General features: G+C 40.8%; 1 protein-coding gene across 1 annotated transcript in view; it reads right to left on the reverse strand.

Annotated features, from left to right (window-relative positions):
• Positions 1-13,454, reverse strand: part of FARP1 (FERM, ARH/RhoGEF and pleckstrin domain protein 1) — a 402,545-nt gene that overhangs the window by 107,483 nt on the left and 281,608 nt on the right. The window contains exons 7-10 of the mRNA XM_042781959.1: positions 10,981-11,128; positions 7,024-7,119; positions 4,906-5,069; positions 3,890-3,958 (exon numbers count right to left, since the gene is read on the reverse strand). Coding sequence (XP_042637893.1) covers positions 3,890-3,958; positions 4,906-5,069; positions 7,024-7,119; positions 10,981-11,128 — 477 coding nt within the window. The remainder of the gene's footprint in view (positions 1-3,889; positions 3,959-4,905; positions 5,070-7,023; positions 7,120-10,980; positions 11,129-13,454) is intronic.

Consider the following 13,454-nt stretch of genomic DNA (forward strand, 5'->3'; position numbering starts at 1 on the left):
TTAAGATCCCAGTCGCTACTTGCCAAAGTAGGAGGTGGAACAATATTTTGTATAGTATGTTATGCCAATTGAGCTTGATGTCCCCTGCGACTATGTAGACCTGGGAATTCTTATAGAACATACAAATACACTTGTAGAACAATTGTCTGCCAACCCTATACATGGCCTTGGGCATACTCCCTGCTGCATAGACATACCTAATAGTTCAGCCTGTCCACCCATCTCTCCACCCATCTATCCACGTTTGCTTTCACTGACAACGCAGTACTGTTCATAAAAAAGGGTTCGTTTTTGTTGTCTGCATCTTCCATGTACCTCTCTCTGTCTTCCTCTTCCTCAATTCCACCATGTTGATCACTCACATTTGGTACACTGCCCTTCTCTTCACCAAAATCAATACTTATCTCTACCTAACAGTGTTCCCTCCCTTCCCCTCCCACCTCTGTTAACCAACAAAGAAAATTTCCTTCCATAAAGAAACCTTTCCTTGACTTTTACAATAATGGACTAATACAATATTTGTCCTTCTGTCCATGACTTATTTCACTCAGCATAATGTACTCCAAGTTCATCCATGTTATGTGGTGCTTTGCAGATTCAACGTTATTCTTTAGGGTTGCATAGTATTACACAGTGTGTTTATATCATAGTTTGGTTATCCATTCCTCAGTTGATGGACACCTAGGTTGTTTCCATCTTTTGGCTATTGTAAATGGTGCTGTGATGAACATGGGTGTGCATATGTCTGTTCTTGTCATGGCTCTCACTTCTTTAGGATATATACCTAGTAACAGAATGGCTGGGTCAAATGGTATTTCTAGTTCTAACTTTTTAAGGAACTGCTATACTGCTTTCCACAGTGGTTGTACCATTTTACAGTGTGATTTGGGTGAAAGTTTACAGAGCAAATTCATTTTACATACAGCAGTTCATAAACTTTTTTTCCCCATGATATTGACTTCGATTCCCCACAGTATAACAGCTCTCCTATCTCCTCCCTGTAGTTATCTCTTCGGTGTCCTTCTCTCCCACACACTTCTGCCCCCTGAGAAGTCTCCCAGTGCAAACACTGTCCTTCTGTTCTCCCATGAATGATAGCTCCAAGGAGTGTATCTACCTCATGTAAATGTTCACCCCATATACCTGTCTATTGTTTGGCTGGAACCTACAGGAGTAAGTTCAGTTCTAGACCTGAAGGGTGGGTAGGGGCCATAATCTCAGGGGTCTCACTAGGCTCTATAAGACTAGCACACTTAGTCTTTTTGTTATGATTTTGGGTTCTGTTCGACATTATTCTCCCACTCTATCCAGGATCTTCTGCACTGATCCTCTTCCAGATCTCCTGCACTGATTTCCCTCTGAGTGGTTGACAGTGGTAGCTGGGCACCATCTAGTTCTTCTGGTCTCATAGTTGTATAGACTGAGGTTCGCATGGTCTACTAGTCCCTTGTACTAACTATTTCCATGTGTCTTTGGTTTTCTTCATTACTCTTTGCTCTGGATGAGGAGAGACCCATTATTGCATCTTGAAGGCCACTTGTAAGCTTGAAAGACCCCAGTTGCTACTCACCAAAGCAGGATGTAGAACAATGTTTTTGTGTAGTATGTGATGCCAATAGAGCTTGATGTTCCCTGTGGCCATGGTCCTGAGCAGGAGTAGGTCACTTCTTAAATGATACTCAAAAGATTTTGCTAATTGTCCAAGAAAATTATGGGCTTTGTCATATCCAGATACACATACTAGAAACCTTCTGTACATTACATTTCTGGATATTTATTACCAGGAGTAATGACGACAGATAGCAAGAGGAGAAATATATAAGGATGGCCACAGCAGCACATTTGTTTCATCAAAACCAAAATTAAACACCTAAACAACCTGAATGTTTAGTAGTAGGGACAAAGATAAACAAAATGTAATACCTGCACAATGCTACACAACATTTAAAATATATCTCAAAAACAAGGTAGGGTTAAAGAAGCAAGATGCAGCAGAATTAAATAGAGTATGATACTGCATATATACATGGAAAAGCACATACTCAAATCAATTATTGCTTTTGGACTCACACATATGTATAAAAGAAGTAGTAAATTTACCAGTTGTTGCTTATAAAGATGGGAAAAGGAAGTAAGAGGGAGTTTGAGATTAGAGGAGGAACTCCTGAATGGTATAATCAGTTAAGTGCTTAACTTCTAACCAAAAGGTTGGTGCTTTGAACCCACTCAGAGGAGCCTGGGAAGAACTGCCTGGTAATCTGCTTCTGAAAGATTGCACCTCTAAAAACCTTACGGATACAGTTTTACTCTGCACACGTGGGACTGATATGAGTCGGAATTGACTGCAGCGCAAAGTTTGTTGTTGTTGTTAAAGGGGATTTTAGGCATAACTGTAACAATAATAGCTAAAAATAACAGGGAGAGAAAAAAGAAAACGAGAAACAAGTATGTCAAAATTGTAACAATTGTTAACTCTAATAAGTAGGGAATATGGGTGTTTGGTATATTATTCTCTGGAGTTTATTGCAATATTGAAATATATCAAAAAGAAAAAAGCTATTAAAATGCATACATTAAACAATGCTTTAAATACTTGTCACAACTTTTTTACTTTACCCTTTATCTTATGTGCTGTCGAGTCGGATCCGATTCATAGCAACCCCTCCTTGAGTTTCTGAGGTGGTATCACTACAGAAGTAAGTAGATTGCCCAACCTTCCTTCTGAGGAGTGGCTGGTGGGTTTGAACCACCAGCCTTCTGGTTAGCAGTCAAATGTCTTAGGCCCTACACTACCCTTTATCTTAGTGCCTTAGTTTTACTTCACTCTGCAGGCAACCCAGCAGGGGTGAAGGCATTGGCTCTTTAGCCTGCTGACTGAGGCCAATCCCAGCTCTGCCTCTGACCATCTATGAGAGCTTAGCTAATTACTTAACCTCTTTAAGCTTTACTATGGGAGCTCGGTTAGCATAGTGCCTAAGTCATTTGACTGCTAACCAGCAGGCTAGCAGTTCAAATCCACCAGCCACTCCTCGGAAGGAAGGCTGGGCAACCTACTTCCGTAGTGATACCACCTCAGAAACCCAAGGAGGGGTTGCTATGAGTTGGGTCCAACTCGACGGCATATAACAACAACAACTTTTCTATTTTTAGGAGTAAAAAAGTACCGACCTCATATAGCTGGTATGAAAACTCAATGAGTTAACATATATAAAGCACTTGGGACAGTGCCTAGCACTTAGTAAGAGTTGTAAGTATTTGCTATTGCCGCCACTGCTGATAATAATAATAAAACTATCTTGTTCTTCTCATCCAAACTTTATTTGGTTAAAAGTTTATAGAAATTATTCTATTTAAATCACAAAATATTTAAAGACATACTAGTAAATAAGTGTTTACACTGTCTTATCCCCAACAGTGAGGAGCCCTGGTGATCCATTAGTTAAGTACTTGATTACTAACTGAAAGGTTGGTAGTTCCAACCCACCCAGCAGTTCTGTGAGAGAAAGACTTGGCAATCTGCTTTCCATAAAGATTATAGAATAGAAAACCCTATGGGGCAGTTCTACTGTGGGATCACTATGAGTCAAAAATCAACTCAACTGCACCTAGCAACACTCCCTACAACAACAATCCTTTGTTATCCTTGCCCTCTATTAGCTCCCTTCCCTTCCTCAGTCTATTCTTCTTGTCCCATCTTACACTTCAGTCAGTGCCCTGGGCCCTAAAATGTTCCTGTCTAATATTGACTTGGGAAGACTGACTGTGATGCAGTAAATCTGGTAACTCACTACACACTGAGTCTGGGTGAAGAAATATTTAGCTGCAGTGAAGTGTTACCTGGAGAATATGACTCCTGTCAAGTGAGAGACAGCATTCACATTTCACTTACCTTTCAAACTGTACTTTCTTGTGTCCTCCTTCCTTAACATAGTCGAGAACCTGCTTCTGAGTTCGACCACTAAAATGAAGACCATAAGGGGAAAGAAGAGAAGACATCAAGGCATTCTCAATAAACACACAAACACTTCAGTAATTTTACTTCCCTGTCCTCCATAATGGAAGATTATGTGGGTTTTTTCAGCTAGCCAGAAATAAAAGCAATTCTAAGAGAACCAGTGTTTTTGTATCCCATCAAACTCTTGATATTTCCTTTCTATATAAGAGAAAAACATTCAATTAAATCAATTCACCTAATAATTGTGTGTCTGGTTATTAAACAATCATCCCAAGTATCTGTAAGTTTCATAACAGTGAGGATAATTTTGTTCACTATTATACTCCCTTGGGAGCTCTGGTAGTGTAGTGCTTAAGGCACTTGACTGCTAACCAGAAGGCTGGCAGTTCAAACCCACCAGCCACTCCTCGGAAGGAAGACAGGGCAATCTACTTCCATAGTGATACTGCCTCGGAAACCCAAGGAGGGGTCACTAGGAGTCGGGTCTGACTTGACAGCACATAACAACAACAACAACACAACAACATTATACTCCCTTGATTTCTGAAATGGTACTTGGCATCCAGTAGACACTCAATTTGTTGAAAGAATGAACATATAAAGGAAGTAATGATGGGCTTGTCTACGTTTTATTCTATATAACCACATGAATGTTAATAAGACATCTTCGCTTCTACAGAGATGGGGAACCAATTCTCAATCAGAGAATCCTGTTAGGAGTTTCTTGTGGTGGGTGGATTGTCCAGTGGCAGGCTAATGCTCAGAAAGAACACAGTAAGGATAATACCAAGAGCCTGCTAGGATTACCCAGCACACACCTCCATCAGAGGCCAATCAGTGTTCAGCTTCCCTCCTCGCTGGGTATCACACAGCTGTGGTAGCTATTAGGAAAAGTCTGAGGAAACAAATGTTACCATGGCAAACGGGCAGGTATGAAGCAGCAGGCTTACCTGAACCGAAAGGATGACCCTCGACTAAAGAGAACAGGTTTTGGCTTTGGTTTAGGCTCTTCGAAAAGTCTAAAAAAGGCATGATGTTCAACACAGATTTTCCAGAAGGACTTGCAAAAATCACGACTGGCCATTAAGAACTCCAAGGTATCCTGGTATGAACTCTAAAATGAGAAAAGGGATATTTGTAATTGTGTGTTGTATCACAGCATGAGTTAAATTTGAATATATAGTAAAATACAATTGTCTCTAATGAGAAGACATTGTCACCATTCAATCATTTTCTTCCCCACAGAATTCCGGAGAGGAACTAACATAAACAGTTGCACAGAATCAGTGGAAGTGGTAACATTTCTTTTGATAGAATTCATACATAAATAATGTTTACATGGCGTACATTTCCTTTTTTAAAAAAAGGAAACAGAAAAACTCCAAGTATTGAAATTCCCTTTTTGCTTCCTTAAAACAACTGAAACACAGTTTTTCTTCTGTTTCCTTCCTCATAGGTCATGCAAGCTTTGAATATTAGTCTGAAGTCTTTTCACTATAAAACAGCATATAGCTCAAGTCTCCAGGTGGCCCCAGGAACCATATAGGAAATGAAATTTTTTTGAGGGAGCACAAAATGTATCATGTTAAGAATTCATGTCCTTTGATTCTGGGAAGGGAATAGTAATTTTCTACTCCCCTAACTGCATGCTCCTGATTTAAGTGGCCATACTGTATAAACAAAAGGAACCATGGATCTTAACATTCCCAGCAGTTGCAACCATTTTAGGGGAATCTACGGTTCTGGGCAGTGTCAACTTACAAACAAGTTGTGCTGCAATTCTTCCTTTGTAAGTCAGCTTTTAAGAACTCAAAATGCATTTTCCCACAGAGAAGAACTTATGAAGGCTCTTTATTTCCCAGGTCAGGCTGGAAGAGCCTATTTAATCCATATTGTAGCTAAACTATAAACTAATGCTGCTGTTTATAATCTTTTTTCCATGGGAAAAAGTACTCCAAGTTCTGGGTAGGGACACCAGAGATATTTCATCCATCTCTTTCCTATTGCCATTTCCAGCAGAAGGGGACGATGCTGTTCTTTCCTTCCCTGGCCCAGTCCTGGTGTGAACAAACTCTTTAGGGTTCTATGGAAGTAAAAGCAGCCCTGGTGGTTAAGCATTCATCTACTAATCAGAAGACTGGTGGTTCAAACCTATCCAGTGGCTCTGTGGGAGAAAGACCTGGTGATCTTGTCCTGTAAAGATCACAGCCTAGGAAACCCTATGAGTTATTTCTACTTTGCCACATGGGGTCACTATGAGTCAGAACCAACTCACAGCATCTAACAACAATAGCAACATGGGAAGCAAGTGGGAAGGACCTGGTTAGGCCATGAAAATGAGCTCTGTCAGAGGTTTGGGTGACTTGAATGTCAGGGACAGCTCCTGTATCAGCAGAGTATGCCTGGAAATGGCAGAATACTGATGGCATCACAGTGGGGGCAAGGCTAGAAATTTCAGCAACTGATAGTTGAGGTTGTTTGTAGGTGGGCTGCCTGTGTTTGCCCAAGTAAATGACTACCTCCCTAAGTCCCCTTCTGTGCTAGGCGTTCTTCACCCTCTCTCTGTTTAGCAAGAATGACAGTTGTGGAGTTACTGAGGGTTTGGATATATACCTCTACGTATAGACATTCAGAGTTGTTTTTTTGTTTTGTTGGTAACTTTTTTGTCTGTAGTAAGTATATATATCACCAAATATTTGCCGTTTCAACAATCTTCCTGTGTATAGTTCAGGGACATTAATTATGTTCATCATGTTGTTCAACCATCACCTTTATTTGTTCCCAAATTCAGAGTTCACTTTTACAACAGTACTTATTTACCACTTGGGCACACTTTCAGTATAAAACTCACTGGCATGGAGTCAATTCGACTCACAGCGAACCCTCCTTGGGTTTCTGAAGTAGTATCTCTATGGAAGTAGATTGCCCAATCTTCCTTCCAAACCCTCAGTATAAGCCCTGCCAAGAGAAGCCTTCAAGAAGCCTTCAGGTTCTAGCACAGCGCTACACTTCAGCCTAGACCAACAGGGCAGGTACCACTGTCTCAGTTCGCTCTCTGAACCACTTACATTTGCATCAGGGCGGAGCTTGACGAGAAAGCGCTTCCTTTTGAAGCTCAGCTTCCGCACCTTCGCCCAGTTGAAGGCATTGATCTTAGTGAAACCCTACAAAACAAAACAGAAGATCTCAACTAGTGAATGAAAAAACACGTACTAATGAACATTAAGAGTCAGTCTGTTTTGTGTGTGGGGAGCTGAAGGCAGAAGAATGAAGTGGCATTACTCAGTAAATCTGCCTTTGGCTGGAGAACTCACAGAATCCGTGGATATTGGGTGATACCAGTTTCTAGATCATTATTCATTGCTATCTACACGATGCAGCCTTTAGGCTAAGTCTGCCTCCAGGGAGAGAAGAGGCTTGTCCAGGTAACAATAATAAAATAAATAAAAATAAAAACCCTGACAGTCATCACATTAATTAGCAGCTATCACTTATGGCAGCAAGTTTGGTTTTTTTGGTTTATCACTTACAGAATGCCAATCACTGTGCTAAGTGCTTTACATACCTTATCAAAACATTTTAGGACACTCACTAGATAGTAGACCTATATTAACTTGGGTGAAGGCAAGGGCAATACCCAATAAGGGGGAAGTCAGTACAACATGACCAAAGCAAAGGAAGACACAGGGAGGTATGCAAGACTGAAAGGCATCAATGGTGAACATTATTACATACATCATCCTGCAATAACAGTAATAATAACAAGAATTTACAAGTGGATACACAGGTAGATATGTAAGCTGAAGAGTTGTGGGATGGCATATGGGAGTACACCCACAAGCACATACAGATTTGGCAGTGGTTATTTCTATATACATATCTGTATGTGCTACAAATATATCCAGGTATACAGTAGAGGGGACAAAGTTCTGAAAACTTCTTAGCCATAACCAAACACCATGAAGGATTGAGTCACTGGGCTTGAGGGTTTAGGACTACAATCTCAGGGGATATCTAAGTCAACTGGAATAACACAGACCATAAAAGACAATATTCTACATCCTACTTTGATGAGTAGCAACTAGGGTCTTAAAAACTTGCAGATGGCCATCTAAGATACAACTATTTGTTTCTTCCTGTCCAGAGCAAAGAAGAGTGAAGAATATCAAAGACTCAAGGAAATAGTTCAGAGGACTAATGGACCACATAAGCCACAGCCTCCACCAGCCTGAGACGAGAAGAACTAGATCGTATCTGGCTAACAGTAATGACTACTCTGATCAGGGTCACAATACAAGGTCCTGGACAGAGTGGGAGAAAAATGTAGAACAAAATTCAAAATCATAAAAAAGATCAGACTGACCTGTCTGACAGAGACTAGTGGAACCACCAAGACTGTGGCCCTTAGATGACCTTCCCATCTGGAACTGAACCCACTCCCAGAGATCACCTTTCAGCCAAACAGACAGGCTTATAAAGTAGTATCTGTGAGGAACGTGCACCTCAAAACAATCAACCACATGAGACGAAAAGGGCAGCATTTTCCCAAAAACAGAGTTCAGAAGGCAGCAAGGGGCCAGAAAGATGGGTAAACAGATAGGGGAACCCCAGGAAGAAGTGAGAAGAGTGCTATTACACTGAGAGGATTGTAGCTAATGTGAAAAAACAAAATGTGTATAAATCTTTGAATGGGAAACTAATTTGCTCTGTAGACTTTTAACCAAAACTACAATAAAGTATTAAAAAAAAAAAAAAAAAAAGCCAAACACCTTAAAGGAAACTCAGCAAGATGAAATTATTATTATTATAATTTTATAGGCATGGAAACTGCAACACAGATATACAGTGAAACCTATGAGACTGAACTCAATGGGAGTGCCTTGTTTTTCCAGGTCTCACAAGTTTTCCGCCTTTGACAGGGTTTAGTCTTAACACTTTTCTATCACTCTCTTCTAGTGGAAAATATTTTAGTTTTCCTTCTCGGGCAGATTTCCTCCTTGCACACTCCTGGCTTTCACAGATTTTACTGCATTTTAATTTGTCCAACATCATAGAGTGCATGTGATAGGCTGAGATTCCTGATCAAGTACCTACAGGCTACTGCTATAGCCACAGAAACAAAGTAGAAGGTTAGCCATCAACCCCTACCCATCCAGACTAGGCTGGCTCCTACACCCACTTAACTTTCATTAGCAAAAGCAGATTACAGAAGGGAGACTGGGCTGCAGGGCTACCCATGCCCAGGGCTGCACAGTCTCTGGGGAGGATTCACACATCCTCTGGTCTTTGGTAGCCAGCTAGGATGTGGTAGAGGCATAGCAAGGAGTTTCCAGACACAAACTCCCATCTGTTTGGTTCTCTCATCTAAAATTAGAATTCCTACTCATCCCACTTTAACACTAGGTCCATTTATTCAAAGTGGTGAGAATGAAGCAATTAGGCAGTGGCAAGAAGATTAATTCCAAGATACAGCATTTGTACATTATTAAATTACTGAGCAATTCTCAATATTGAGATCATATCAAATGCAATCAAAGCAAATTAATTAGATTCCAAGTATTCCTTTTCACTCTTTATGATGTTCAGAAATGTTTGATGGTTTTGATTTTGAAATTTAACAGTAGTACTGAAAATTACATTTGGTTTTATTGTTGTTTTTCTTCTTGGGTACTCACAGACTATTTATGTAGGTCAAGACTGTTAGGAGCTGTCACTGCCTCAGATACCATGCTGCTTCGAAAGCATGAAACTCAACTTTAACTTCTCTTGGATTCTATAAAAATTAGCGTTCGCCACATGTATACATGTGATGCATGAGAGAAGAATCACTGGGAGGAACAATTTGGATAAAACATGAAAGGGGAAAATGGAAGAAAACGTATGCAGAGCTCAAAAAAAGAATTTCAGGTCACACACATGTTTACAATATCTAAAACAGGTAGAAATGGACCCTATTTCTTGAGAAATACTGATGCCTTATCTATATCTTTTTAAAATCAAAGCACAGATGACCATTTTGTTCAAAAGCACTGAGGAAACTTCTGGAGGTGATGAATATGTGCTTGATCTTGATTGTGTTGGTGGTTTTGCGAGACTACACAAATGTCAAAACTTATCCAACTATATGTTTAAGTATGTGCAGTTTAATTGTATGGCAATAACTGTTCAATAAAACTGTTAAGAAAAAGAGAGAAGCACTGATCAATAAAACAGTTCAACAGCAGTGTGACCAAGAGAGTGCACATGTCAGAATGCAAAGAATCATTGAGCATTTAAGTAAAATGCAAGTAGGAATTCTAGTGCAGTGTGTCATGGTGTGAAATTACTGCAGTGCAAAGACACGGCTTTTATGAATTCATAGGATGGCTGTATCTTAAAGGTTCATGTTATACGTCTTTTTAAATTAGGTGCATATGAAGTTACAAATAAGCTGGCTCAACTCAAATAAGGTTAAAAAAAAGGAAAAAGGATCCTGTTACAGCAGAACATCATGTGTCAGCATGTAAAAGGTGTTTATTTGGGGATCTGAAATCTTGATCATCATATTATGCTTTAAGTATAGATTGACTGAAGACACAGATGTCTATGATTCTGCAGTCAACAGGAATCCCTGGGTAGTGTAAGTACCGAAACATTGGAAGTTCAAGTACACCGAGACTTGCCTCAAAAGGAAGTCCTGGTGAGCTACTTCCAAAAATCAGTTGTTAAAAATCCTATGGAACACAGTTATACTCTGACATACAACGGAGTTGCATGAGTCAGAGTTGACTACACAGCAGCTGGTCAACTGCTCACAGTCAATGAGCCCATGCAAATCCATTATTAAGGCAAAGGCAAATGAAAGAGAATCTGGAAATTCAGGGCCTGAAAAGAAACAGAAAGCCAGAGACAAGGTTGATTTTTCCCTGTTCATCTAAAAGTAACTATCAGAGGTCTTAATTTAGCCCACCCAACACAGAATCAGAGTCAAAGGGACAACTCTTCTCATCACAAAGGGAACTGAGCTGTGTTGTAAATACTCTTACCTGAAATACTAGAATTCCTGTGTTGGCAACGGCCAGGTTGATCTTAGTACCTTCCCTGTCCTTGGCTGGGTGCAACCGGATTCCATACATCTCCAGCCGACGGGCAATCTCCAGAAGTTGGAAATCGGATTCTGCTGGTGTCTGTCCACTGACAAAACAAAAATTAAAAGAAAGGCCAGGAGATTTGAATTCCCTGTGTCTATTAGTTTGAGATGAAGCAGGTTCTCTTGGGAAATAAAAAGGCATTTTATCACAAACTGGGGCTAACTGATCAGATGACACTCAACCTCCCATTCATTGCAACCCAAAGTCTAGCACCTAGGACAAAAGCTCTATTGCTTGTGTAACACAAAACACCAAAAGTCTATTGCAAACTCAGCCAGTTTTTTGGGAATCTCCAAGGGTGTCCTTTAAGGTTACATAAAAGCAAAATACCACTGTTAAAACAAGTTGTTAGTCACAGTGGACCAAGACTTGTAAGCAAAGTTTAAGGCAACACTCTTATTATATTATCAGCAGGGCTTAAATGCCTTCCTTAAACACAACAACAAAAACATAGAGAATCTTTTTAAATTGTTTTACTGATCAAATAAATCAAAATAATTAGAATGGAGATGTTACAAAGGTCTAGTTTCTCACAGTATTCTTACTTGGTTCCTAGTTTACCATGTTTCATTCCCTATTTTCTCCTAAGATGGTAATTGGATGATGTTTTGGTCTCACACTCTCCCTTTTATTACAATGCATGAGAGCAGGATAACACCAGGGCAGCTAACAACAGCAATTCTTTTCTCACAGGAAAGCAAGCCAGGGGCCTAGAGCCCTTATGTCTAGTTTTGAGAGATTAGGAAGGGTGAAAAAACCAGAGGAACTTCTGTGCTCTTCTCCCCCACTCCTTGTGTGTTCCTTCACAATACAGTCATCTGTCACTTAACATCCAGGATGTTGCTATTGTTAGGTGCCCTGGAGTCAGTTCCAATTCATAACAACCTCACATACAACAAAACGAAACACTGCCTGGTTGCGTGAATTGCTTGATGTGGCCCTTTGAGCCACTGTCCTCCATTCTGTGATGTATTGTAAATCCTATTATCCATGCCTGTTTGGGGTGGTGTGGTAGTTAAGGTCGGGTGTTAACTTGGCTGTGCAGCTGGTAGCTGTTGTTCCCCATAATGACTGGCAATGGGCTCTGTGGTGGAATTTGCCTTGAGCTGCTGATTGTTAAAGTCATCCACTTGGGTTATTTCTGTTGGAGCAACACAGGTGGAATGTATCTTGAGTCCTGCCTTGCTGGAAGGTACAACTGAAATCACCACCCTTAGCTTCCTTGAGGGTATACCTACGAATCTCTTGGGAAGGTCCACCCTCCTCTTGAACCGGTTCTGTGTCTTGGATCATCCTCATCTCACCCCTGGATTTGGGACAGCAGCCGTCATCTGATCTGCTGATCGATGTTCATCAAACCCCGAGAACTGGAGGATCCTCCAGACTCATTCACGGACCCAGGACTCGCCAGCCTGCCAGCCTCCATCACCACTACGTGAGACGATCCCTTGGGTGTCTGTGAGTTCTGTGAGGTGTTACAGCGAAATACAGAACCCTAAGATTGGGGAAATTACTGGGAGGAGGAGGAGGAGTTAATGTCTGAAATGATGGAGTGGCATGGTAGCTTGGACATTTGGGACATCTTTAACCTCCGCCTCACGGGGACCGGCCTTGTGCTGATCTTTCTGAGAGAAATTGTCCAAGCACTGGTCCTGTGCCATCCTCACAGTCATTGTGAGCCTATTGTTGGAGCCACTGTGCCAATTCATCTTGTTGAAGGTCTTCCTCCTTTTTGCTGGGTCCCATACTTTACCAAGCATCATGTCCTTCTTCAGGGACTGGTGCCTCCTGACAGTATGTTGAAAGCATGTGAGATGAAGTCCCATTATCCTTGCTTCCAAGGAGCATTCTGGCTGTACATCTTCCAAGACATAATGGTTGGTTTGCCCGGCAGTCCACAGTATTGACGATATTCTTTGCCAGCACCATAATTCAAGTAAATTTTTCTTTAATCGTTGTCCAGCTTTCACATGCACATGAAAAAATCAAAAACCAACTGCCATCGAGTCAATTTCAACTCATAGTAATCCTAGAGGACAGAACTGCTCCATAGGGTTTCTAAAGCTGTGAATCTTTATGGAAGCAGACTGCCCCATCTTTCTCCTCCAGAGTGGCTGGTGGGTTCAAACCACTGACCTTTTGGTTAGCAGCTATGTCACCAGAGCTCCTTACACATGCATATGAGGTCATTGAAAATACCATAGCTTGGGTCAGGCACACCTTGGGTCAGTCCTCAAAGTGACATCGTTGCTTTTCAATATGTTAAAGAGGTCTTTTTTACTTAAACTAACACAGACTGAAGTGAAAAATTTGAACAGGCCCATCACAAAAGAAGAAATTGAACAGGTCATCAAAAAATTACCAACTAA

This window comes from Orycteropus afer, unplaced genomic scaffold (genome assembly GCF_000298275.1).
Source record: "Orycteropus afer afer isolate SDZICR_OR568_19922 unplaced genomic scaffold, OryAfe1.0 scaffold00206, whole genome shotgun sequence".
Taxonomy (NCBI): Eukaryota; Metazoa; Chordata; class Mammalia; order Tubulidentata; family Orycteropodidae; genus Orycteropus; species Orycteropus afer.